General features: G+C 40.5%; 1 protein-coding gene across 1 annotated transcript in view; it reads right to left on the minus strand.

Annotated features, from left to right (window-relative positions):
• Window positions 1-25,345, minus strand: part of LOC111564532 (proprotein convertase subtilisin/kexin type 4-like) — a 207,130-nt gene that overhangs the window by 15,696 nt on the left and 166,089 nt on the right. Inside the window, exons 15-18 of the mRNA XM_055013942.1 lie at window positions 22,064-22,171; window positions 21,725-21,818; window positions 18,121-18,306; window positions 1,730-1,853 (exon numbers count right to left, since the gene is read on the minus strand). Coding sequence (XP_054869917.1) covers window positions 1,730-1,853; window positions 18,121-18,306; window positions 21,725-21,818; window positions 22,064-22,171 — 512 coding nt within the window. The remainder of the gene's footprint in view (window positions 1-1,729; window positions 1,854-18,120; window positions 18,307-21,724; window positions 21,819-22,063; window positions 22,172-25,345) is intronic.

Here is a 25,345-nt window from a genome sequence, read left to right on the forward strand (position 1 = left end):
AGCATGGTTTCCCACTGGCCTGCACAGAGCCTTGACCTCAACCCCATCCAAAAATGCTTCAGATGAGCTGGAAAGATGATTATGAAACTACGGCCAGCATCTGGATAGCTTAACTTATCATCAGGCCTGAAAACAGGAGCAAGCAGCTGACAAAGGTAGAAAGCATGAGCGCCTCAGATGGTAAATAATTAACACGCTATGGGCTTTATTACACACAAAAGTGGCTTGTTCTTGCTTTCAGTTTTTTTAAGCTAAGCTAAGCTAACAGCCTGCTGGCTTTGGCTTCATATTTAGCATATGAAGACTAAAAGAATTTCTCTCACATAGGTATTAGAAACATCATAATCTCCAAACAGCATTGAAATGTATTCTGCATGCAGCATAATAGGAGCTTGTAAGGAAATTATAATCACAAAGTCACCACTGTGGGTGATGCTTGGAGCACAGTGTGGCACACTGCCACAGAATAATGTCACTGGGGATAAGACTGAGGAATACCAACACTGTAAGAACCTGTGAATGAGTTGTGTGTGTCTGTGTGAGTGTGTGTGTGTGTGTGTGTGTGTGTGTGTGTGTGTGTGTGTGTGTGTGTGTGTGTGTGTGTGTGGACAGCAGATTGACTAACAGCTTGAACTTGGGTTAGATCCAGGAGCATGGGGAGGGATACATGGATGGATGGAGAGGGAGGGAGAAGAGGAGGGGGAAAGCCATTGATTTCTCAACAGAGAGATCAGCATCTTGACAGAAAGAGACGAGAGAGCAACAGAGCAAGACACACACACCGACACACACACACAGAGAGAGAGAGAGAGAGAAAGAGAGAGAGAGAGGGAGAGAGAGAGAGGGGAGGTTCCCACTGTGGCCCTCAGGTGAAATTCCATGACTTTTCCATCATAGGTTTCCTTCACTGAGCAGGAGTACTTTCATTCCCTAAAAACATCCCTCCATCCTCCCTTACACTGTCATTTCCACTAAAGTTTCGCTAAAAAAAAAAACGATTCAATACAAAGAAAAGCTAAACATAAAAAAAAAATCCAAAATTTCCTAACTTTAACCGCACATTTGGTCCAATCCCTGACTTTCTGTCAAATGTCCATGATGTTCCAGGACCTCCATGACCGGTGGAACCCCTGTTGACAGAGATCAACAGGAAAGTGTGGTTCAACGCCTCTCTCCCAGCATGCATCGGTGATTCTAACAACCCCAAAACCCCCAACAGGGACACGGAGGACGGTGCTGCAGCTTTGTGGCGGTGTGGCTAACAAGGTGTGTGTGTGCACCGGGGGAGATGACACACACTGTGGAGGAGGGAGGTGGGACTGAGGAGGTGCAGCCAGGGGTCACACTGTAATTACACATCATAGTCCCTGTGGTCAGACCAATGACTTTTCTGACTACTGTGCCTCAGCCACAGAAGCAGAGATGGCAGGTGGGAGGCAGGTGGTGGTGGGAGCCGAGTTTGAGGAAGTTTCCGCATAGCACTTGTGGAAAAGTTGGAGTAATAAGGATAGCATATTTTAAATTTCTCTTCGAATTTCTGTCGTTAAATTAGTTTGTTTATTTCTCCCTAGTCTGCTCTTTAATTAACTTGTGCATCGATTGATTTGCCACTTGGTGTTTTGCGGTACGCTCAGTGCATATATCACCCCCCCTACGGTAACCCTGCCGCCACGCTCACCTCAGTTTGCATGAGTTCAAAGTACTGAGACGAGTTGACACTTTCACATACCATGCGTGGACTTGTGTGGGTGGTAGGTGCCATAGAGGATGAGTGTAACACTGAGCAACGCTCCTGCTGCCTCCTCCTCACTTGGCCTCATACAGCTCCTCACTGTGCCTTTGTGGTCAGTCACCTGGAAATAAATACAGCAGCAAAGACATAATTTTACAAACAAACAAACAAAAAAGATTTATGGTAAAGGAATGAGCTAATATTAAATATAAGTAAATAAAACAGGAAAGACAGATGACTGACAAGATGCTATTTCAATGATGAAGAGTATTATTTCAAGTTGTTCACTAACTATCCTGTTGCACCGTTTTTATCAGAAAAAAAACAATGTTGTTTCTTGAGCACAGCTTAAGAACGCTTTCAAACTTTAAATAAACTCTTAGGTAACAGTGGTGAAGTAAGAAAGGGATGTGTCAACAAACACAGCAGTGATTTGACACTATCATATCAACTAATTTTAATGTAAATATACAGCTTGTTAATTTCAATTTAATTCATTGTAAAAGTTCTGCTTTGTATATTCCCATCACTTTAGAACTTAGAAACATAAATTCCACTGACTTAAACTGTTGTGTTTGATAAATGTAAACTTAAGAGTTCAATAAATCTACTGAGTTCAAAATTGGACTAGCAGAGTACCAGACAGTTTCCAGGATGAACTGTTAAGAAAGTAAAATTCTCCAGACAGTGATACATTTTGTAGTTTCAACAACACATACAATATTGAGATTTTATGTTTGTCTCGCACACCTGAAGATAACTCATGACTGTATCTGAACATAATTATGAAAAACTGCTCACTGTTCACTAGATGGATTAGAGACATCATTGCAATTTCCAAAACCTGGAAAAATAACATACACTCTGAAAGACTCTGTGCACAATTTCAGTAAGACTTGGACACATTTTTTAGAATATTAGGACACTTTACAAGTCCCACTGAATAGAAATGAATAATAGCAAAGTAGAAGAAGGATGATGACCCCTGCTCTCTGCCGTTTGTTTATTTAATTTTGTTATTATTTATTTAATTATTTACTAGTGCTTTGGTTTGCTTCTCCTTATTTTTCTTAATAATTATATCTTTAATGGGAAAAAATTTACTGTCTCATCGTGACACACATACACTACTGTTCAATGATTTTTATTCATTTGTATTATTTTCTACATTGTCGATAAATACTGAAGATTAACACTTTTTTGTTTACAACATAATTCAATATGTATTTTATTTATAGTTTTGATGTCTTCAGAATTAATCTACAATGTAGAAAATAATTAAATAAAAAGCACTGAATGAGAAGGTGTGTCCAAACTTTTAACTGGTAGTGTATGTCTGCCATTTTAATCACTCTTAGGTTGATCACTCATAGTGCAATCACATATGTAAGATCTGGGCCTTGGGGTGGAGGGAGGGATGGGATGTGGGGGGCTGGGGTGGGATGGAGAGGGATGGGGTGGGATGGGACGGGGAGGGCATAGAAGGTGAATGGCAACCTTAAATACTGTCACCAAAATACTGCGGCAGCTGTTCTATGTTTTTGTATTTTCCTACCTGCAATGTGTGCCGCAAACAAAGTGTATTATAGTAAAATTAAAGGAAAATGAAATAACAACTGCTCACCATGATGGTTAAAGGTGAATTCAGCCTGGGACTTTTACATGTTTGTTGAGTTTAGATTCTCCAGTTCAGTAAAGTTACCTTAGCCATCTTACATTATAAAAACTAATAGGATGAACTAAAATAATTATTCAAACTAATGATGGTACCTGATAAATTTTCTCATGGCAACACTAGGTGCCACTACTTTTAGTAAAACCTCCTTTGAACAGCAGCTTTCTCATTTTGGGAAAGAGAAACCCACATAACTCCATTTTAACCTCAATTAGAAACAGTTTTTTAGTTTAGTTCTCAACCCTCTGAACACCAACCAACTTTCAGGCCTTTGTTTTACTCCTGTCATGTTTTTAATCACTGTAGGCTCATTTTTCACTGCGGTATAAAGTCCTGCAAAACCACTGATAGTAGTAAGTAGAGAAAACTCAAAAATGTGCTCTGTGCAAAAAATAAATAAATTAAAAAAAACTTATAGTTGAATGTCTTTATTTATTTCTACAAAAATCTAAAAAAAAACAAAAAACAACTGAAATCAACATGTACAACATTTTTGCAAGTGGTGTCATCAATCCTGGAAAAAAATGGTGGCTCTACATACTATAGACATTTTACCAATTCCATTTTGAAATGTCTATTTACATTTAGCTGCCGTATTATCCCCTAACTACTCTGTGTAAACAAAGCTTGCAGTTCAGTTCAGCTCAAAAGTCTTTTTGTCACATGAACGTTGGTCACAGATGGATTACTAATGGCTTCTCAGTTGCACCATAGAGTGCAGATTTTTAGTGCAAACATTTATTTCTGATTAAGTTTTAAATGAGATGTGACAACAATGTAAAATAAAATAAATTTGTTGAATTATCCTGATTTTAATCTTAAATTTTGGTTAATTTTCCTGACAGAAATGCACATCACACATGATTAGCTCATATTACCGTGTAAGACTTGACAATCGGATGGTTATCCTTGTTTTTACTATCTGATAAATGGATGAATTTTGGGGATTTTTTCAAGATAAGTTGCCTTTCAAACCTGCCAGCGGGTTTTGGGGTCCAGAGGGTTAAATGCCACTTAAGTTAGGCAAAATGAAAAATCTTTCTTTCTCTTTGGTCTAACATAGTTTTTATAGATGCCCATCAAGGGGCAGGCAGTGCAAACTGCCTTAGGCTGTAAATGCTGTACATATATCGTGCCTCTTAAAAACATTCACCCTCCTCGGAAGCTTTACCCTTTTATTCATTTTCAATATTGAATCATGGTCAATTTATTCTTTGTCTTTTTTGGCAAGAATTTACAAAAAAAAGACTCTTTCATGTAAAAATGAAAACTGATTTTTACACAGTAATGTCAATTAAGTGAAAATACAAAATGTAAATTAAGTGATTCCATAAATATTCACTCATTTTAAAGTTTGAAATTCAACACAGGTGCAGCCAGTTGGTGCTAGAAGTCACACAATTAGTGAAATGAAGATCATCTGAGTGCATTGAATGTGTCTAAAGTGACTGAAGTATATAACACACCTGTATATGGAAGGTCCAGTTACTGGTGAATCAGTATGCCTGGTTATAACTAAATCTGCCTATAGAGGAGGCCATCCTCAAAGACCTGGTCTTCACGTAAAAAAGACACTAGTGAGGGAGACCAACAAGACATCTATGACTTATGTAAAGGAATCATCAGCCGCTGGGATGGCAGAGACTGTGCATAGAACTGTTGCCTGTTCTTCACCAGTCAAGGCTTAAAGTGGAATGGCAAAGAGAAAGTCACTGTTAAAAAAAGCTCACATTAAATCTGGACATGTGAGGGACTCTGAAGTCAACTGAAAGAAAGTCCTTTAGTCTGATGAGAACAGAATTGAGCTTTTCGTACATCAGACTAGAGCAGGGGTGGGCAATTAATTTTCATACGGGGCCACATGAGAAACTTTGACGGTTGTTAAGGGCCGGACCAGTACACTTAAAAGCTCTGCTCAATATATATATATCAATAAAAACAATAAATGAAACAATACAATGATACAATGAAAATGTGGAACACAGAACAACTATTTAATGAAAGATTTTGTTTTTTCATTCAAACTATGACTGCTGCCTATTGAGTTGTAGATATTTACTATCATAAAGACATACTTAAAATGTGAAACTGATTTTCCAAGTGCTTTACTTACTTTTCAGCAGTCACTGTTTTTACAAACAAAGTAAGTAAGCATCACTCAGAATTTATTCTACAACAATATGACCATCAGCTGGCAGAGATTTGAAACTTGCCTTATCATGTCAGTTTTTGTTCATCATGAACGCTATGAGGTGTTGTCAGTTTTGTCTAAATTTACATTAAGATGACTGTGAAGCATAAAGAAAGACAACAGCTACCCACTACACTTACAGCAATGTTCAATATATCGCAATAAAAACTGTAAATTACACAATACAATGATGTACAATGCCCAAGTCTTGAATCTCTGCTCTCAGATCCCAAACTCGTTCAAGCATCTTGTCCAGGCTGATCCATCTGACAGCTGTCTGGTAACCAAGGTCACCATGTTCACTATCATCTCCTCCAAAAAGACAACAAACTGTCTGTAATTCAATGCTCCTGCCCTGATGAAGTTAACTACTTTAGCTACAACATCAGTCACGTGGTTGATTATTAGCATTAACTTACACAGCACCTCCTGATGTATAATACAATGCAAAAATATCAGTTTCTGCTCTGGGTTTATTTCAGTCACTTTATCTTGCATCCGTTTCAAAAGTCCAACATTTTTCCCTGTCAAATTTGGACAGCCATCAGTTGTAACACCAACCAAATTCTCCCATTTTAGTCCCAGCTTGTTCATGCATGTATTTACCTCAGTGAACGTCGTGGTCCCTTTCATTGGCTGCACAGCTGCCAGCTCCTCCGTCATCTCAAAGTTTTTTTGTTAGTCCACGTACAAAGATGAGTAACTGGGCTGTGTCACGGACATCACAGCTCTCGTCCAGAGCCAAGGACAAAACGTCAAAATCGGCCACTTTGTTGTGTAGCTGAAGCTCCAGATTCTCGGCGCTGCTCTCCACCCGCCTCGCTACGGTTCGCCTCCTAAGGGGCACATTAACGAACGCTCCTTTTTTTCTCCGGGCATATAAACGCTGCAGAGTCCACCAGACATTCTTTTATAAACTCTCCATCAGACAATGGCTTACTGTTTTTGGCGATTTTATAGGATACTAGAAAACTCGTCTTGACTGCTGCATCCCTTGATGTGAGCTTTGGTAAAACAAAGTCATTGCTGCTTTAGCAGTTTAGCTAGCAAACCTTCAGACATCCTCGCAGCTCTGCATCAAATGTTTGTACTTCTCCGCCATGTTTGGTCTCGTCATGTCGATTCAGATTATAATCCTTGAGCACCGCGATCTGTTCGCCACAAACTAGCCCACAGCTTTATCTCTGACTTCAGTGAAGAAATATTTGGAAGTCCGTGCCTTGTTAAAAACTCTGCATTGGGAATCGATCTTTCTTCTTTGCCGTTAGCTGACACGTTCCCGGGCTGAAGCTAACCAACAAACCAATCAGCGCATAAACCTTATGCTAAGTACGGAAAGCACGCGCGAAAAAACGTTAACTTAGCAGATCTTTCAAAATAAAAGCAGTGCAGGCGTATTGCTTGCATGTATTGCGAGGATATATATTTGCATTGACTTTTAATATTTTCCAGTGACCTCATATGGGCCAGTCAGGGTCATCCGGTGGGCCGGATGTGGCCTGCGGGCCATAGGATGCCCAGGTCTGGACTAGAGCTATCTTTGGCAGACACCAAACACTGCACACCATCACAAACACACTATCCCAACTGTAAAGCATGGTGGTGGCAGCATCAGGATGTGGGAATGCTTGTTGACAGCAGGCCCTGGTAGGCTTGTAAAGGAAGAGTATAAAACGAATGCAGCAAATCCTGGAGAGACAATGAGGTGCAGTCTGTAGGATAAGAGCGACTTGTTAGGAGATTTGTTTTCCAGCTAGACAGTGACCCAAAACATGCAAAGCTACATAGAAATGGTTTAAAGACATCAAGGACAAACGTTCTGGAGTGGCTCAGGCTTCAGATAACATCATTCCTCTTCAGTTTTGGTACATTTACAGTTGGGCAGAGAAGACTGATCTGTGGTTGGTCAGAGGCAGGGAACACAACATGGAAGTGGACAAACAAAGCGAAAAGGGGCAAAAGTAACTAAATACACTGTAATTCTAATAAATGAAATCTTGTCTGTTTGCTGGGACATCATGAGGAGTTTCAGATGCTGTGCTGGTTTGTCTTTCTCTCATATGTTACTTGGGATAAAACTTCCAAATGTCATGCGTGATGCTCATTGTTTCTGCCTGACTGGCTCATATTGTGTAGCCTGGCGATGGCATTTGGTTACTGAAGAGGAGGGACTTGAGTCATGGGACTTAGAGGTGAGTCAGGCTTGAATCATGAATTGGTGATTTTACACTAAAGTAGTTGTAAGTGACTTGTAATTTAAGTTTAAAGCAGCTGTCTTGTGCCCTGACAATAGGTTTTTGACATTTCAAGACTTGATATCCTCATCAAAAATGAAGTTATAAAAATTGTGGAGAAAATAGGTTGTTCATTTTCCTGACTTTGGAAATACGACAGCAGTTAATTGTGTTGCAGCAGTTTGGCAGTGCAGGCCAGCAGACAATTTATCACATTTGGATATTAACAAATCCAGGTAAGCAGGTTTCTCATTTTTAGCTAGTGTTGATCCATTACTTTTACCAGTTTCAGTGGCAAATATCAGCTGTGGCCTGTTAGTATTAACGCAGTAACAAAAATCCAGCTTGCTGCTTGTGTTTTATGTGCTGTCTATAAGCTGATGTCTGTCCTCTCCTAACATTATTTGTGAGCTACAAGATGTGCCATTCTGTAACTGCTTCAGATGAACAGTGTTTGGGTAGTCTGACAAAGACAGAGGAATGACGCTTCCTCTCAAGTGAAACAATCTGCAGTAAGTCTGTCAGTTACAGTTGTCTGAACGTTCCAATTAAACTTTCATTCATACTGTGACAGCAGTTTAGTTTTGAATGAGGACTTTGAATATTTGGATCAACCTACTTATGATTAAAAACAAAAATGTCTACTTAACTTACCTGACTATGATATTATACCCCAAAAAATATCAAGATACAGTGGTCCCTCGCCATACCGTGGTTCACTTTTCGCAGTCTCACTGTATTGCGGATTTTTCGCTATATAGCAGGATTTTGCGGTATATATGTATTTTTATATATTCATTATTGTGGCAGGCTGTGTTTAAGAACGGCTGGAGAAAGGATATCTGTCTTTTATACACTCTGCAATCAACAGATGCTTTTCCTTTGACACACACAGTAAATAGTATTTAATAAATGTGGCAGGAAGTCATCAAACACACTTCACACTCACGGTCCTGACAACACAGCACTGAACCAAACTAACTACACTGACTAAACAACAAAAACACAATAAAACGCAAACACTAATAACAGTGGAACACTAACTTAAACCACAATAATGACATTTAAACGCCCAACACCCTGAACTCCCATGATGCATTGCAGCACAACAGTTCGGTCATAGCGACCGACTCTGCCATCGCTACATTATTTGAATAATTTTTGCAGTAAAATAAGCATTTTCTAGCTTAAATAATTTAAAACAATATAAAAAATATGCAAAAAATAATGATTAAAATATATTAAAAAGAATATTTATTGTAAATAAAATGCGTAGCGTCCAGCGCTGGGCTCTGATTGGCTCAGCGACCGTAGCATCAGTCTCCTCTGTCTCCTGTCTGGAGCAGCATTCAGCATCTCATCTTGTCCGTTTCACACAGACGACTGATCGTTGCTCATATTGTTCCTCTGCTGTGTTGTGTAGTGTGAGAGGAGGGTTTATAAAGCCTTACAATATCTATGAATAATAAAATAAATATGGTCGCTACATCGCGGATTTTCATCTATCGCATGGGGGTCTGGAACGTAACCCCTGCAATAGATGAGGGACCAGTGCATTTAAAGATGGACGTCACTCCATATAAGGTCCTTACATTTACCAGAGCAACTATCCCGCCTGCCTGCCTGCGTGTGTGTGTGTGTGTGTGTGTATTCTATATTGTGTTTGTAAGAGTGAAAGTGTATGTGTGAATGCACTGAGCAGATCAGGGGCCAGGCTGGCGGCCCCCAGCCGAGCGCTGCATTGATTTGTTGTTGGTAAACAAACAGCTGGATGCTACAGGTGGATCGATAAGCCTTGCATGCCTCCCAGCCTCCCAGCATGCCTTTCTGCTAGGCTGCCATGGCTCTCCGTGGAGCTCCATCCCCGCTGTCGCTGGGAAACCTCATGAGTCAAATATTTTGATTAGCAAGATTGCTATTAATTTAGCTTAGGTTAATCTAATAAACAAAGTTACTTTGCAGACTGACAGAACCAATGGAATCCATTACTACTGTGTCTTCAGTGCTATAACTTCACAAACATATCACTTTATCCAGCACACAAAATACCATGTAGCTATATTTGTTGGTGATTCTTGGTATCAGCCGTAAGTGCATCTTATCTTCATAATAAATTGGCCTCAAGTTTCAAATCCATTTCCAAGAATGAATAACAAATAAATGAGCTATTATACTAGTCGCATGATAAACATTATATTAAACTACGTTGAAATATAAAGTGTGAGAACTACACACGGAGACAAATCCAGGGCATAGAAGGAAGAAATTAAACTGACTTTTAGACAAAAGAGAGACAAAGAAAATGAAAGGATTAGCAGAAGCAGAGGAACAGAAGGGAGAGGGGAAGGATTTCAAAGCCAGAGAGGGAAACTACAGAGACAGAAAGAAAAGAGGTGGGGGGGATTAGTGATGGGCGAGAGATGGCAGGATATCGAAACGGGTGAGTGTCAGGGATAGGAAAGTGAGACCCAGTGATAGAGGATGAGCCAGAGATGAGAAAAGAGTTCAGAAAGAGATAGTGACACAGAGGTAGGCAAACAGAGAGAAAGAGAAAGAGAAAAAAAGACGGGACAGGGACAGACAGGGAGAGTGGGAGTATGACAGACAAAGTGAGATGAAAAGAACAAAGACAGAGAGTAAAAATGATACATTTAGCAAAGAAGAGGACGACAGAAAACATCACTGAAGAAGACAGCTAGATGGAGACTTAGAGACAAGGAGAAAAATCAACTTTGTGATATTTTCAATGGGTTTTTTTTTCCTGCAGAAGAAGTGAACTAAGGACTGGCTCTTTTCCAGGACACCGTGCTCCACATTTTTATAGCTGCACACCTGGAAGATGCCGTGCGCCACCAACATCCTCTATAACTCCAAACTACAGCTCCTGTGGGACAATACATCACTGCGTTAACTTTACAATCAAAGGGGAAGTTCACCAACAACTACACTAGGCAGAGGCTTGATGATTTATCTGTTATTTTCTACACTTTTTGAATGCTTTTAATTTATTATTCACAGATTGGTGTGAAACACAATATATTGTCTTTTTGCCCACTTTCTCTTACTTAAAAGTTGCAATCTTTTTATTAGTAAGCACCATTTGTTTTGCAGGTGAACCTTGTCTGTCCAGTCATTGTCGTAGTCTGTACTAATCTTAAATACATACTTGTGATTATTCTGCCAAAAATGTCACTCATAACTTATCGAGTCTGTTTGTGTCTCCACAGTTTTAAAAAACACAAATTGTAAATAACTTCATATTTCTATATAAATATCAAATTAGAAACTTAAACCCAAGAATGCCATTTAAAAAAAAACAAAATTAATACTTTATTTTGCTAAGTTACTACCTCCTGTCACTAAGAAAAAATATTCAAAAAGACATTTCTTATACTGGGAGCACAGTGAAAAAATGAAATGACAGGAAGGTAAAAAGGACTAGGAAAACACATTTATGTCAAAATGTAAGTGAATTTGAAACAGTTCAGTCTGTGGTTGTACTAGGTGAACAATGTGACACAGACAGCACATGGCTCAGTTTTTTCTCACAGAAGCTTCAGAATAAACCCTTCCAAAAAAGGAACCTGCGAGTGTTGGCTGTGTTGGAGAGTAAGGCAGTGTCAGATGGGAGGGGAGGAGGAGTCTTGCTGCGTCTACATATGTAAAGCAGCAGGGAAGCAGCAGTGTGTCAGACTGAGGCTCTGGCCCAACCTGGGCTCCTCGCTGCTCCCTCCAACACATCAATCATCCAAAACAGGGCCATCATAGCCACGCGACATGCTGGGAGACACACACGCACAAACTGCTGCGTGCCGAAACACAAACAACTGAACAAACACACAGGCAGTTGCGTGAATACAGACGTTTATGTACGCCCGTGCGCACACAATCCACAGATATGTAGTGAACTGCAAACACATGCATATACTGAACGCTCACACTCGGATGCAATTACTCAAACAAACACACTGCAACAAGCGCAGGGACAAACACAAGAATGCATGGCAAAAGTGCATACAGTCGGTGACACGTACAAACACCTACAGTGCAATGTACACACACACACACACACACACACACACACACACGTACACACAAACATGCACAGAGTCACACTCTCTTTGCCTCCTCGTCTCACATAAAGCACGCAGATAAACAGAAATAGGTATCCTGTGCCTACAGGGTGCCCTCGCCCCCGACCATCTGTGACGGGTGCCAACACACAGTGGGTGATATTTACATGGAGACCCCCACCCCCAGCCCCTTTCCCTTCCACTCTCTCTCTCTCTCTCTCTCTCTCACTCACACACACACACACACACACACACACACACACACACACACACACACACACACACACACACACACACGCACGCACACAAAAAGAAAGAAAGAAATACCCACAAAGGGCCGCTCGGATCGCTTGATCTCCCAAAACTCATTAAACATGCAGATATATGCAAATATATGCACCTCTAGAAATCCACCTTGGGCCAGAGTGTTTGTGGGTGAAAGTACGTGTTTGTCTGAATGTGCGTGTGATTGTGTTTCCACTGAAGGCTTTGACAGTGCATCTGCCAAACTTGATACTGTGTGTGAGTTTGCTGCTATTACAGTAAAGAGTGGAGATGTTCTCACACTGGTTTACAGGTTAGCAGTCCTTCTCTGTGACAAGTAGAGCCTTAGATCATACTATTACTTAAAATAATAAAACTGCATTTGAAAATGAATTCTAACATCGGGTGCGCCTGAACGATCTATATTCCATGCCCTGATTTCCTAATTTCAGTTTGGATGTATTTTAGTGGACAAAACTTCACAGCTAAGTTCTACTCACACTCTTCAAGTCTTGAAAAAGGAAAGTAAGACCATTAATTTCACAATTATTAAGCCATAAGTATATAATTGTGACTATATTGAAAACATCTGAATTAAAACAGTTAATCTGTTTATTTTCTCTTGAAAAATGTAGTTATTTTTTCTTTTACTCACAATGCAACATATTATTGCTATGAAAATGGTGCATTTAAGGAGTGCTGTCGGGTTTTTATTGAATTTTCAGCTTTTTGAGATAATTAATCTTGTTCTCTTCAAGACATTTTAGATAACTTGATAAAAACACCAGTATCTCTTCACTGCAGCTGATATTGCGTTCTGGTATTTAATATCTTCAAAAAGGCAATTAAATGATTAAAACAAGCATGACGCAACACACTGTCTTTTCACATGAATGTCATTTTTGTCAGGGAATAAAAGACATCTGAGGTATCACTTGGTGGAATTATCATCTTCCCACAGAAAACCAAAGTATTGATCAGTAGAGATCAGCACGAGCAGTAAGACAGCCATCAACTTGAATGGGAAGACACTGGCTACTATCAATTTTCTCCCACTGACTGTGTGCATTGATCAGACTCCACAGTTAATACATTATATGCAGGTTATTCTATTATCAGTTAGTCACTGTGTGTGTTTGGTTTGTGTAATCTGTTGGGGAGACAAGAGAGGAGTGACTCCTGGAGAAGCACCAGGGATGATGATGGTAAATATATGATCTGTCAGTCACAGCCAGCAAGGACGGCTGTTTGTGTGTGCGTGCCTGTGTGTGTGTGTGTGTGTGTGTGTGTGTGTGTGTGTGTGTGTGTGTGTGTGTGTGTGTGTCCACAGCGCTGCAGGCTAAATAGTGCCATTATATTCCTACAGCAGCACTAGTCACAGTCAGCTTGAGTCTCAAAGTCCTCTGGGAATCAGAGATGTCTCTGCTCAAAGACTGCTGCCACCCTGCGACACACACACACACACACACACACACACACACACACACACACTGTGGGCACGATGGCAGTATGGGGCCAGGTGGGGTGGATGGGAGAGCGGTGTGTGTGTGTGTTTATATTTCTGGTGTGTTTTTCTGTGTTTGCGTATATAGGACACATTTTCAGTGAAAGCAGAGCACAGTAATGACACCCTTCCATCTTATTCTTTGAAAAGCTATTGTGCTATACAACAGAAGGAAAGAAAAATGCTGCCAGTCATAGTTACCAATTAGAAGAGTTGTTACTGCATTGCACATGCACAAGCTAAAAGGGCTGGTTCACCGAAATTACAAAGAGACGTGTTTTTCTCCGAGCTTCGGTTAGTTTTTGTTATGTTGGACAAGGTTTTAAGAGATCCATTACTCTAGTTCCTGCCTCCACCTCAGGCTGGGAATATGAATAATAAAAATACTGATCACGACAGCAAATTTTATTTAGACACATACTACAGATAAGTTATATTGCTCATGAATCAAAGCATTATAACGACGCTATATAATACAAAAGAACTGTTTGAGTGTAGTGTTTTGTTACTATTTGCTTGTTTTTTTTTTTCAAAATCTCCTAAAATAGGCACAGTTAGTTATCTAAAACCACCACACTGTATCACAGCTTGGATGGAAAAATGCACTAGATCTGCCCTGTAAAAACCTTTCTGTGTCAACGCCCTCGCAATAAACCATAACTCTACTATCCTTCCTCTTTCCCCTATTAATAGACACATCATGCATACTGTTGCTTTTTTACTTGCAAAAAACATTCAAGTGATACATCCTGAAACTGACTTACCCAGGATAGATGCTCCCTGGCTGAAGACATTTGGATTTTAAGGATTTAAACTAACAAAATCAAGGATATTTGTATGTTTAGCATAATTTCTGACATTATAATTGCTAGTTAATTTAAAGCTCGAAGGAATCTCTAAGTTCAACAGAAGCAGTCAGTAAATTAAAGTCATCACATATGCTGAACGGTAAGCGTCGATTTAGAGTGATAGATAATGAAAGAAAATGACTGTGACAGTATCTACAAGCGATACCAAGTGTCTCCTTGATTCTAGATAATTCACAGATCACATTGACATCAGTAGGAAACAGTGACGTCTGCTGATTGTCCAGCAAAGAGGGGACACTGATTATGGGGTGGACCGTGGTGGAAATCACAGCAGAAGCTTAAAATCAGGGTGAATAAAACCACAACTATTCGCGTGGATGGCTATTGCTAGAGGTAGGTGGAAAAAATTATATTTTTCTACTATGAATGAACCAAACCTTTAAAATGACATAAATATGAAATGCTCATGGCTTGTTAGGATCATATTTTACCATTGCCTATAGAATGATACCTCTGCATGATGACAGGATTGCTTAAAAGAGAAAGGATGAAAGGAAAACAGAGAAACAGAATGTGGATGTGAGAGGGGAGGTAAGACAAATGAAAGACACAGGGAGCTAGTTACAGAGTCGGAGACATAGAGAGACACAGGGAGGATAAAACTGAACCTGATCTACTTTGATCTGCTTTTGGATTCTCCCTAATTGTTGTCATAGATATTGATGATCATATATTATTGTTTCCAAATTGTATAGTTAATCGTGCACCGCCTGGTTTACTGTACACTGCCTGTGTTTTTACTCTCTATACTGTGCAATACTACCTTCACTGTAGTCTCTGATCAACAGTAAAAGCACTGAGCTGAGCTGAGGCACCACAGATGGCGGTAGAGCGAGCACAGGGGAGAGCCGATATGAGAAGAGAGAGAGAGAGAGAGAGAGAGATTTCCAGCCCTGCGGTCCCGTCTCCTTCGCAGCGCTGGAAGGTCAGCCGAGCCTCGAGCCATAACACTCGCTCCCTTTTCACTTCAGTCCTGCTTTTATTCCAGCAGAACCACAGCGCTCTTTGACAATTGTCATCATGACGAATCAATATAGACTCTCCACAGACTCCCCTCCAACACCCCATCCACCCCCATCCTTTGCTGCCCTTGAGTTTTTAAACACTGATCCAGCAGATAGTCCAGTTAAAGTCTCTTCCCAGGGCCTCCATTTTGTAGTTTACCCTTCACTCTCTGTGGTCTCTCTTTTCTATTAGTCCTGTATGTCCTCCGTTTCTCTCTATGTATCACCGTGAGATGTAATTGTCATGGCTGCTTGACAGAGGCAATTTTTTTTTTTTTTGTAGCAGCATGGAAAATGTTAAAAACCTTTGAATAACAACATAGAGCTAGGAAATTAAACTTTAATATCTGGTAATGTATGTAATTCCAAAGCTACTTAATGCATAATAAATATTGTGGTAAGTTCATTTTTAGGTCCTGTCCTTCATCTTTGTGGTGACTTCAAGAGCGGCAGCACTCCATCTTATGTTCAGCGCCCTGTATTTGGGATTGTGTGTGTACATGTTGCTCTCCGATCTACGGCTGAGCTGACAACAAGCGTAAAACCAATCAGTGTGTGGGTGTGTGTGTGTATGTGCTGATTAGTGGTGTGCTAAGGCATGCGGCACGTCAGATGCGTGTGTTAATTCGTGTTGCGAGCATCGTGGTGACTCGTCTCGGCCCTCCAGTAATGAGCAGCGGCGCCGTTGTGCGGCTCGGCTTCACGGTGCTTCCTCCCCATCTCTGCGACACACTGGGCCCTGGTAATTGGTCACAGAGGGGACAGTAAATCTGCACCAGGACGTGGGAGACACACCGAGACAGAGAGGTAGAGATAGAGAGAAACAGTGTGTGTGTGTGTGTTTGTGTGTGTGTGAGTTTGCAGGAAGAGGTAGGTGACTGAGGACAGGGGGTGGGTGTCTTTCATCTTCACAGCTTTTTCTCTAGAAACCTCCAACTGTTTACAAGGACTGATGCCTATTTGCACACACACGGACACACATACCTACACAGTGCAGCAAACCCCCACCCCCCACCCCCCAACCTCTACTGCTACCACCCACACATATATACAGTAAATGACCTCAGCGCGCTACTGTCTGTGGGTATGGATTCTAATCAGATGTCGGCAGTATTGTGTCTGTCAAACCCGGCCAAGGTTACTTAACCTTCCAGTCTTAATTTCCCTTCCATTTTAGCTCCTTCCTCCATATCAAACATCAGCACATCTATGAGAGAGGAAAAAAAAAGGAAAAGAAGAGTGCGGGGAGGAAAATGAAGATTGCCATGCTTGGCTGAAGCTCGGAGATGAAAGTAGAGGATGATTCACATTGCTATTGCAAAATGAACTGAACCAAGCTGAGCTGAGCTGTGCCGGGCTGGGCTATTTTTAAACTTCTATACACTGCAGCTACTGGAAGAGGACAATGTGAAGCGGAGCAAATCATTTCTATATCATGAAGGGAAGCTATGTGAAATAGGGTATCCAGGAGAGTATCTGAAAATTAGTATATAAGCTACGCCAAGAAGATATTTTTTTGCTACATTTCATTATCTTTGTTAGCTGCCACTTGACAGATACAGAGGACTTGACAGAATTCAAAGTCACATGAAAAGCATTGCTATTCAGGAGAAACAACAAAGCAGATGTAGACTTAATAAAATTTCTACTTTTAGTAGTTTAAAGTAACCAGAAGTATAAAAGACTGGATAACTTCTGTGAGGCAGAACGAAAATACGCTAACATCAGCATGCAAACATGCTCACAGTTACAATACAAATATTGTGATGTTTGTTAAGTATAATGTGGATGTTCACCATCTTAGATTAGCATGCTAACATTTGCTAACTAGAAAAGCACTGAGAGTGGAGTACTCTGTCAAGGCTGTTCATTCCCCCATATGGCATTTTCAGAAATGCTGCATTCTATTTTTTTTTTTTTTTAGGAATGCAGCATTTGTTTATTTATTAGTAGGGAACATCAGAAATCATGGCAACATAGAATGTGACCTTTTAATTTAGATGTACCCACAAACAAAATGACCTTGCGCTGAGCACAGGTGTGTGTTATGTATGTGTACGTTATGTACAGATACCGAATCACGTGATCTAAATATGAAGCTGGTGGGAATTGATGGGATTCAGAAACACCCCCACAAGTTTATCAGTTGTTCCTTGTATCATTTCCAACAGATAAGTCCTGATAAGTCCTCAGGGGTGGATTTGTAGTAGGATCACAATCATGTGATCGTCAGCAGGCAGCTGATGTAGTGTTCACTTGTTGTCATAGTTACAGTGACGCTGTGACGCTATCTGGCAATGATACAGAAATCTTTAACAAATCCATGGATCCAGGCTATAAGCCACATCACTGCCAAAATATAATCACTTGGTCCTTGTGTCATTTCTGACCTTCCCTGAAAATTTCATCCAAATCCATTTTTGAGTAATGTTGCCAACAGACAGACAGACAGACAGACGGGAAAACGTACGCCGATCGTCACATGACTCCACCGCGTACCTTGGTGGAGTAAAAAGATACTTTGGCATAAAATGAGTAGCTGCACAATGGTTGGCAGCAGCTTTTTTTTCTTACCTGGAGGGTCCAGATTCCTCGCGGCTGCTCCCCCCAACAGTGCACCGTCATCAGGGTCCAGTTCTTCAGGCCAGCAGTGGAGGCGTCATTGGGGCGCGTATCCAACAGCAGTGACGTGGTGCCACCTGGAGACTTCAGGCTTATGGAGAGGTCACCACGACACACAGCGCTGATACCTACCCTCACCTGGTGAGAGACAGGTGGCAAGAAATTAAAAAGAGGGGAGATGTAAACAAAGATGTTGTTGGTGGGGAAGGTAGAGAGGGTAAAAAGAAAGGAGGAGGTGGGTGGACAGACACAGATCAACATATAAATGCGTTATCTTTCACAGTTAGTGCAACCTCTTCTCAACTATAGCACCTTTCAGCTATTTATCAAGTGCCAATGTCTGTATTGCACAAGTACAACGAAACTGAATGGCTGTCCTTCAACAGTGCAATGACTCGACAGCATTTAAAATAATAAAATATTAGGTTTAATAATTAGCTGAAAAAAGGACCAGTTTTCCTGACTACTCTTTAGTTTCAAGTTTGCTTACTTTGTTTTTTTTTTTATCTTGACACAACTGTCAAACATTTTTAGAAAGCAGCTGAGCTGAGAAAAATAATACCATGTCTGCTAAACACAACGCCCAGTTAGCTTAAGTTAGCTTAAAGCCTGAAAACAAGTGGAAAAAGCTAGCCTGGCTCTGCTAATTAGCCTTATTAATTAATATGTTATATCTTACATTTAACTTTTAAATACTGGCTTGTGTTTAATCTGTATAAAAACATGTTAAAAAATGAAATTTAAATGTGACTTTATTTTTTTGCTATTTGCTTGACAACCTTATGGTGACAAAAAGAAGCCACTGTGCCCAGGTGCCCACTGCAAATTGTTGCTTTTGCACTTCAACTTTTATTTGTGTAAATAAACAGGAGATAACATGCTAATTAGTGAGCTTTAAAAGTGCTGTTGGGCAGATTCCGCTACCCTTGGAAAAAGCTTTAAGTCATGCCAACTAACCATGTCGTCACCGTAGCATCATATTAAAAAGACAAAAACGTAGTAGCAGTAACCTTTTCATCTCATTCTCAGCAGGAAAGAAAACGTGTATTTCTTTGAATGTTTAAATGTTGAACAACTCATTTATATGTAAAAAAAAGAGCTTATTCATATCAGTTTGCTGGTATTATCATAGATATCTTAGATAATATATGTGACAGATGGATGAACAACTGGGGTAATTCTGGAAACACAACAAGGCAATGCTAACATGGACGGTGCATGGAGTTTAAAACCTACTCCAGTCAGTATTGTTTGAGATACAGTATGTGCCACACAGAAGGAAAATCCAAAGATCTGTCCATAGTCACTCAAATATAAAGACAAAGAAAAACAGGTAGAGAAAGTGGAAGAAAAACAATATACTGACAAAAATGGCTGAGGGGAATATTAGCTAAATGATTTAAATAAGCTCATACCCCCCCACACCCCCACCGGCTCCCAGTAAACACCCTCCCTGTCCCTGTTCATCACAAGCAGCACATCTGGTGTGACAATGGCACATCGCAGAGAGAGCCGCCAAGCTGCAAAAAGACTGACAGCCCGCTCCTGTTTACTGCGTGTTACCACGGCAACACGTCCATCAATCACACCTCGCAGCGATGGCCTGACCCACGCTTTCTGCCAGGGAGCAGAGCCGCAAAGATGAAGCCTTTTCAATTTACATGCTGACACACTCTCGCTCTCTCCCTCTTTCTCTCTCTTCACTCTTTCGCAAGTACACACACTCAAACATAGATAACTCACACAAACTTAAATGTGTGCAGACAGACACATACAGTATGTATGCCTGCTGACACAATAAAACATAAACACATTTGTATGTATGCGCCTGTACTTAAGAAAACACAGTTTTGCCATTTTCTGCAAACGACAGCCAACACATTACACATCACAGTATGATCCTTTTTATCTCTTCTATTCTCAGATAAAGCACATGACACAGAAACCTGGAAACAATTTGTATAACATCTTCAAGCTTCCCCGGTCATTGGCAGAAGTTAAGTTTTGAATGCACTTTACTTGACTTGTATCTAGTCAAGGGCAGTGGGGAACGTTGAAGGGCTGTAAATTTACAGCAGAACAAAAATACAGGGCAACAAGAAACAATCTGTCTGTACTAAAAAAAAGACTTTGTTACCTTTTCTGTAGTTTTCTGTGTTTTAAAGGGGTAGTTCAACATTTTGGGAAACAAACATTGTCACTTTCAAGCTATAAGTTAGATGAGAAGACTGACACCTGTTTTATCTGCCATCATTTCATACCAACTCAGTGTAAAGCTGGAGCATTAGCTAGTTTGTCATCAAGCAAAAAGGCTGGAAGGTGGTGGAAACAGCTAGCCTGCCTCCGTGCAAAAGCAACAAAATGCATCTGCTAGTCCCTTTCAAGTTCACTTAATGACTTGTGACATCAGTTTTGTTAATTACAAGCAGTAACAGCTACAGCTTGAAAATGAACCCAATGTGGAAGCAATACCACTGATGACCACTAGGTGCTAGCTTGAAAAAAAAACCTCTGGCCCCTATGCAAGAAGCATCAAGTTATATCTTTAAATACCATGTAATACAAATTTTTCAACAAGTCATTATGATTTCAGTAGCTAAATTCAGTTCTTTTGATCATTGTGTTGGTGGTCATTTTGAAAATGACTCAATAATTACGTCGATATTTGGCCTCAAAGAGAGGTATGTTTGGGGGCATGACTGGCTTGTTGGCCAGAAGGGTTGTTTGCTGGTGAACTCAAGATACAAGCTCATTGTTTTGATTAAATTGTGATATAATGACTGTTATTTTGTTGTAATTTTACAGTGGAGAATTTAATAAATGCTCCACATCGAGCTTTGTTATTCTTTAGTTTGTTTCAACGACAGTTATCATTTGTTCTTCAGTTAACTGTACAGATGCTCAAGGGATTCTGACATCCAGTTTTTTGGTATGCAAATGCACTTTACATTTTTAATGCCTTTACTTGCAGGTTTAATGTTAGGAAGAATGTGTGTCATTCACCTTTCCTGGTAGCTAGCATACTGATGATGCTGTACGCGTTAACTATGAGCTCCAATCAGGTTTCAGGTGACCCTCACCTGCTTCCCATATTTGGACCCCAACCAGAAAAGATGGTGTCAATAAAAATATTCTCCTGGCTTTGAATCGACTCCAGTGCAAACCAAGGGTGATATCACTGCTTGCTGTGTTCCTTTATTTGTTTATGTTTTATCTCCATATATGTCTGGATAACTTGGAATTAAAAAACTAAAGTGACTTCAGTCTTTCATTCCTACCAGTAGAGCCAGGAAAGCTGCTTTCCAGGCTCTTAATGCTAAGCTAAGCTGTTTATGACTGTGGACTGGAGAGGATACAATATCTAGTAATATCGATTACTTTGCTAGAAAGTGAAAAAATCCATTTACCAGAATCACCTATATGGCACCTAACCAGAATGAATACTGAAAAAATGTTGTCCCATATTTTATCATCACAATAATCCTAGAAAAGGTAGCTTTTAAAACAATACTGTACATTCATGCTTTTAAATTTTGCATAAAACCTGCCAGCTAACCTGGACGTGCTCCAGAGTGTTGACCTCGTTAGCCTTCCCATGGCAGGCCTCTGATTGGATGTTCACCCTGACTCCGGCTCCTGGAGAAATGATTCTAACCAATAAAAAGTCATTACTTCTGTCAGTCAATAGCAAAACCTGTTTCTTATGGGCTTATCACATATTCAAACACTGTGAATACAGATGCATGGAAAATAGTAGACAGGATAGATGGAGATAAGTTGAATTATTATTTGTGTTAAAAGGTGAACAGTTTTATTATTAGAAGTAGCAATATGAACAGAAAATGAGAAGCATGGTGGGTAAATAAATATTCCATATGTTTTTGGGTTTTTTTACCTGGTGGGAAGTGTGACTCCTTGTGTGCACTTCCTCTGTGGAGCAGCAGTGTGGAAGCGTGCAGCCTGCTGCACCATCAGCCCTGCATCCAGCAATCCAAAGCCATACCTGCAACAAACAGGGAAGAGGCATTCTATTATGTGTGTTTGTGCAGGGCCGTGCAGAGACCTTTGGATGGGCAGGTGCTCAAAGTTAAAAGGGGGCACATGGAGCACGAATTTGACACACCATACAGAAACAAACCTTACAATATCAGCAATATCTGGCTGAATTGTAGAAACCCATATTCACTAAGAATGTAACATGGAAACAGTGGTGCAATGGTTAAGTCTCTGGACTGCTGATTGGAAGGTCAGTGGTTCAAACCCTGATGTGGCCACCATTGTTTTTAAATTTCATACCTTTTCAAGACATATACTGTAAAGCCACCGTGCACAAACAACTACTGCTGCAAAACATCCTCACCATCAGTTGTTGAAGTCCTCCCTCGGGTCTCTGGTTTCTAGACTAGCAGCGCTAGCGCTGAGCTACAGGGAACATCAGGACACCTCAGGGCAGTGAGGGACGTCTACGTAGATTATGTGACAGACCGAGGGTAGATCTGAATTATTATTAATTTTTTATTTATTTATTATTTTGGCCTTCAGATACTTCTACACACACACACACACACACACACACACACACACACACACACACACACACACACACACACACACACACACACACTTACAAATAAAAAAAACAAAATTAAATAAAATTAAATAAAATAAAAAAAACAACTTTGACAAAAGGGCACTTTGGGCATCAAGGGACAAAGGGGCAGGTGCTTCAGCCCCCTCTGCCCCACCCCTCTGCACGTGCCTGTGTTTGTGTATATGGTAAGCACAAGCTTGGTGTTGCGCTTATATCTTAACGCACATGTGAATTGGAGGCTTTTTATGTGGGCGGCTGAATGTGCTGCAGGAGCAGAGTAAGTGCTAATGGCTCCGGCATGAGGAGGCAACAAGTCTTTGACGAAGATGATGTTGTCCTCTGACACAATCGCTTCCCGCTCTGTCCAGGCTGAGGCTGAGGGCTGCTGTTTGTGCGGCTGTAATTGCCTGGAGGATTGATTCTGAACAATGTGCCATCTCGCGGACTGTAATCAAGCCTCATTATTCATTCTTTACCACCTCAATCTTGGTGCTGGAGACACAATGGCTGACCCTTAAGCAGCGTCACTGCCTGGTGACTGTATGACCACTGCCTATCATGCTCTCTTCTCCACTTCACCGCTCATCTCTTTACGTCTCTTTTGAATCATCCTCTCTCATCTTTCCTCTTTGCCCTCCCTTTTTCACAGAGCAGACTGCTATTCAGTGGTCTTTTCCTCTCAAAAGTCTCCTTCACCCTCCTCCATCAAACTGAATTTCTTGCATCAGAACTCTCCTCTACTGCTTCAGTGATGCTGAAATCACAGTCCTCATAAGTCTCTCCTTACTTCTCCCTCAAATCTTTCATTTCATGAACTTTCTCCGTTTCGTTTCCTTTTTGTTAAAATCACAGTCCTCAGACAGAGTAACAGGGCCATAACAACCTTCATCGCCCCTCCTCCTCGGAAATTCAGAGGGGGTGACAAAGAGCTAATTTCTGCCATTATTACCATCCAGACCTTATGTCGTTAATCTGCAATAAGTGAAATTCATTATCCTGATGACGGGGTCTCTCAGAGCAGCAGAGAGAGAGAGACAGAGAAGGCAGAAAGGAGAGAGCTGATCAATAACTCAATCTGCTGCCCTGCATGGGGCTCCATCTCCTCTGTCTCTGTCACTGTCAGTGTGTCTGAGGAGGAGATGCAGGAGCTGCAGCCCACATCGTCCCCATCCCAACGGCACGCCGTGCAATCAATGGACACAATCTAATCAGCCACTATCACCACCAATGACTTTTAGCATGTAGGGCCCGACATAATAGCATTAGGCAGACGGGTGTGTGGGGTTGAGGTGTGCTGCAGAAGTTCAAGGTCATTTGCAGGGTTTGTGAAAGCTGTGAAGACTTGGAGCCAAACATCACTGACAACAGCTCAATGCAGAAGATGAGGCTAATGATTGCAGAAGCATCAGCTCACATGGCTCCTAATAAGTTCAAAATGTGCTATGATTGAAGATAAAGGTGTTTTGATTTGGTAATCAATGTGTGTTCAAAGTCACCAAAAATGCACTAATGACAAGGAACTGTGATCGTGGATTCTCCCTAATAAATATTAAAAGATCCATTCAAACTCATTTCTGTCTTGTTGCTCAAAGTTTTGTATTTTAATGTCAAAAACTACAAGATAATCTGAACTCACGGAGGCTTGTTTGGAAGATTTGTTTTGGCATTTAATTTGACTGGTGACACTAAAGACAGACAGAAAATATGTTGTCTGAAGGACAACCTGGGCTCTCCTGGTGTTAAACAGTAGAGAAGCACGTTGTTTCAGTGAGATAATGGAATAAAATCCAAGTTCAAGTCAGTTAAAAGGGTTATTAGATGGCAAAAACACAAAACAGCACTTTATAATGGACTAAGATGGGATTTTGGTTTTCAGTGTTGAAATCTCTTGAAATAAACAAAATATTAAAGTCACCAGGAACACCTTGTGAGCATCAGATCACTTCTGTTTGTTTGCTACTGCTTTTAGCTCAAATGCTTTGAATGTTAGTAGAGCATCAATTTAATGGTGACCATAACAACTGTTACATTAGATATATCCGATTATACTTCTCAAAATAACAAATTCATGCATAAATCAAGAAATAGTCCCCAGGTGGCCTATTATATAAGCACTGTTAATATGAAATCTGTATTTTAAAGCATGAAGGAGACTTGTTAATTTCAAGAAATAATTCTTCAATAATGTTGAAGATTCACATTTGTCTTGTAGTTACACTCACTGTCTACATTTGGATGCATGTCAGCGTCACATAATCTTCCTGAGTTACCTATAAAATGGAAAAATAAAACTCACACACCAGTAATAACAATAGATCACCAAAGATATTTCACAGTGGAGAGAAAACTGATACCCAGACTTCTCATAAAACAAACTGTTGGTGACCAGGGCTTGACACCATGCTCCCTTTTAGTGATTAAATATACCCTCCCCACCTCGCACCCCTTAGCGAGAACTGCGCACCTATTAAATCCTATAGCTCGCTCAGATCGATCGGGCTTGCCCCAGCTCCACGGCCGTAAACCCACACAGACATATATCTGATAGAGAAAGCTGCAGGAAACAGGTTTACCCATGATAGAACA

The sequence above is a fragment of the Amphiprion ocellaris genome, chromosome 9 (genome assembly GCF_022539595.1).
Source record: "Amphiprion ocellaris isolate individual 3 ecotype Okinawa chromosome 9, ASM2253959v1, whole genome shotgun sequence".
NCBI classification, from domain to species: domain Eukaryota; kingdom Metazoa; phylum Chordata; class Actinopteri; family Pomacentridae; genus Amphiprion; species Amphiprion ocellaris.